We start from the raw sequence: 2435 nt of genomic DNA on the forward strand, positions 1-2435 counted from the left end.
GTGTGTGTTCGTGTGTGTGTGTGTGTGTGTGTGTGTGTGTGTCTCTGTGTATGTCTCTGTGTGTGTTCGTGTGTGTGTGTGTGTGTGTACCTGTTTCAGGTGTTCACTCAGTGCGACCCTCAGACTTCCTCTCTGGTGCCGCAGCATCTCGCGGGTCATCAGCCCGTAGAACACGGCGGAGCACGCCACCGGGACGCAGAAGTAGAACCCAAACAGCCACCAGTCCTTCGCGTCGCGGTAGAACTGGAAGTCAAAGAAAAACCAGATTAAAAACCCCAAAATACTTTAACTAAAACACACAAGATCAAACATATTAACACACAGTAGTGTGCAATGTAAAATTACAGAGTAACACAGTGGAATACACACACTGTTAGACGTTGCTGTGATTTCTATAGTTACTTCCCACAAAATGCCCAGTAAATCACCGTCATTTTCTTTTCTGGTTAATTACTGTGATAAACATTGCATTATGGGTAGAAACATTTAATTTACAGAGATTTACTGTACATTTTGAATTTGCGGTAAACTGCAACTGGAACTTGGAGAAACTGGAACTTGGAGGACGTTCGAGAGCAAAACTCAAGACTTTTTTATTATAGCTGTAAAAACATGAGAATCGATAACGGTCAACCCGACAAATCTACTTATTTCTTTTTCGGTTACAGCAGTGATCCAGAATGAAAGTCTGCAGAAATGCAGTGTAACGTATTTCTGCTTGGGGGTGCAGATGCGTTAATAAGAGGGTTTTTTTGGTTGAAATTTGGCTAAAATCTGCCGAGTTCTGCGTCTGCAGATGCCGTCTGTCCCTGTTCGTAAGTGTCAGACTCTTCACCGACCGCGGATCTAGAAAACAGCTTCACGTCTCTAGAAAGCATCTCTCGGGTTTCATACAGAGAAACACAGAGAAAGACAGACTCGAACGGTAGCACTTTAAAAAAAAAGTGGGAATGTGTAGCGTCAAAAATAGACACGAAAGGCAGCGCTAGATCGGCTTAATTAGTGTGAAGAAGAGTCCGAGGAGACGAAAGGTAACGTCTCTAAAAATAGAGTCGTGAAGGGTAGAGACACTGAGGATGATCACGAAAGGCAGCACTAGACTAGATTGGACTAACTAGTCTGAAGGTAGTTTATTTTTTTAGGATCCTTGTGTTTTATCTGTTTAACTGTTTTTCTGTAAAGCACTTTGACTTGCCTTGTTGCTAAAATGTGCTCTACAGATAAAGCTGCCTTGCCTCTGTAATTACATAAAAGGTCTCTAAAAGTGTCTTTATAAGAGGACAGATGTCTCTTTAGGACAGGAGGGTCAAACTCACAGTATCACATCGACACCTCGTTTACATTTAGGCGCTCCATTCCTTTAACTGTCTATGTTTTTGTCACTTTTTTCCAAAGTAGTTCGACATTTGTCACTTTTTGAATTTTTTTTTCTGATGTTATTGGTGCAGTTTTGGGCAGTTTTACATTTTTTTCGACAATTTTTTGGGGCATTTATAATTTGTATCCCTTTTTTTCAACAACAAAAAAAAAAAAATCTTTACATTATTGACGTTTTTTTTTAACTTTTCTGGCCTTTTTTTCTGATGTTTTTTAGCTTTTTTTCAACATTTCTAGCAATTCAAAATTTTTCAGACAATATTGGCAGCTTTATTTCAAAGTTTTTGGAACTTGTTGAAACAACAATGTTGTCATTTATTTATTATTATCTTTAACTTATCTTTACTCCTTTAGCCCCTAGCTTTTGCCTATCCTGCCTATCCGGCGTTTTGACAACGCAACGAGGGGTCTACAGACGCCAGGACCACTCACCGTCATGAAGGGCGTCTTGGCCTGCAGCATGCATGTCGTCATGGTGACGTTCCTGTAGTCGAAGCTGACCATGTTGAAGCCGATGGCCTCGGGCACGGCCAGCGTCAGGGACAGCAGCCAGATCGCCACGATCTCCATCGCCGTTACCGTGGGAACGCCGTTGCCCTGCACCCGGGACCAGGACGCCACCGCACGATACCTGGGCACACGGGTACGTTTTTAGTTACATACTGACACACAAACTCAAAGTAGTGACATGTAGGACACTGAATGAAACAGCTTCTAAAAACATGCAATAATGGTGTGAGCGAAGGGATAAAAAGTAGTAGTTTGTGAGAGTCTCGTCCCCCGAAAAACGCCCCCGTAGGTCATTTGTTGAAGCAGCAATTACGACTCTTTTCTTTTCAAGTTGAAAGAGTTAAAAAAAGTGTTTAAAAAGCATAAAAAAAGTGTGCAAAGCGTCAAAAGCATTTTAGAAAACGTTATAAAAGTGGGAAGAAAAATTGCAAAAAAGCCTTAACGTTGACAGCGTTAAAAAAACATCAAAAAAGTACAAATAGTCAAACACGTCACAAGTAGTGTGGAAGTAAGTGTGGAAAGCATCAAAAAAGTGTGGAAAAAAAGAT

At 41.1% G+C, this 2435-nt stretch overlaps 1 protein-coding gene across 1 annotated transcript in view; it reads right to left on the reverse strand.

The window, feature by feature from the left end:
* The window catches only part of LOC117935193 (endothelin-1 receptor-like), a 9926-nt gene that overhangs the window by 6392 nt on the left and 1099 nt on the right, over positions 1–2435 (reverse strand). Inside the window, exons 3-4 of the mRNA XM_034857331.1 lie at positions 1810–2008; positions 91–243 (exon numbers count right to left, since the gene is read on the reverse strand). Coding sequence (XP_034713222.1) covers positions 91–243; positions 1810–2008 — 352 coding nt within the window. The remainder of the gene's footprint in view (positions 1–90; positions 244–1809; positions 2009–2435) is intronic.

This window comes from Etheostoma cragini, chromosome 19, assembly GCF_013103735.1.
Source record: "Etheostoma cragini isolate CJK2018 chromosome 19, CSU_Ecrag_1.0, whole genome shotgun sequence".
Taxonomy (NCBI): Eukaryota; Metazoa; Chordata; class Actinopteri; order Perciformes; family Percidae; genus Etheostoma; species Etheostoma cragini.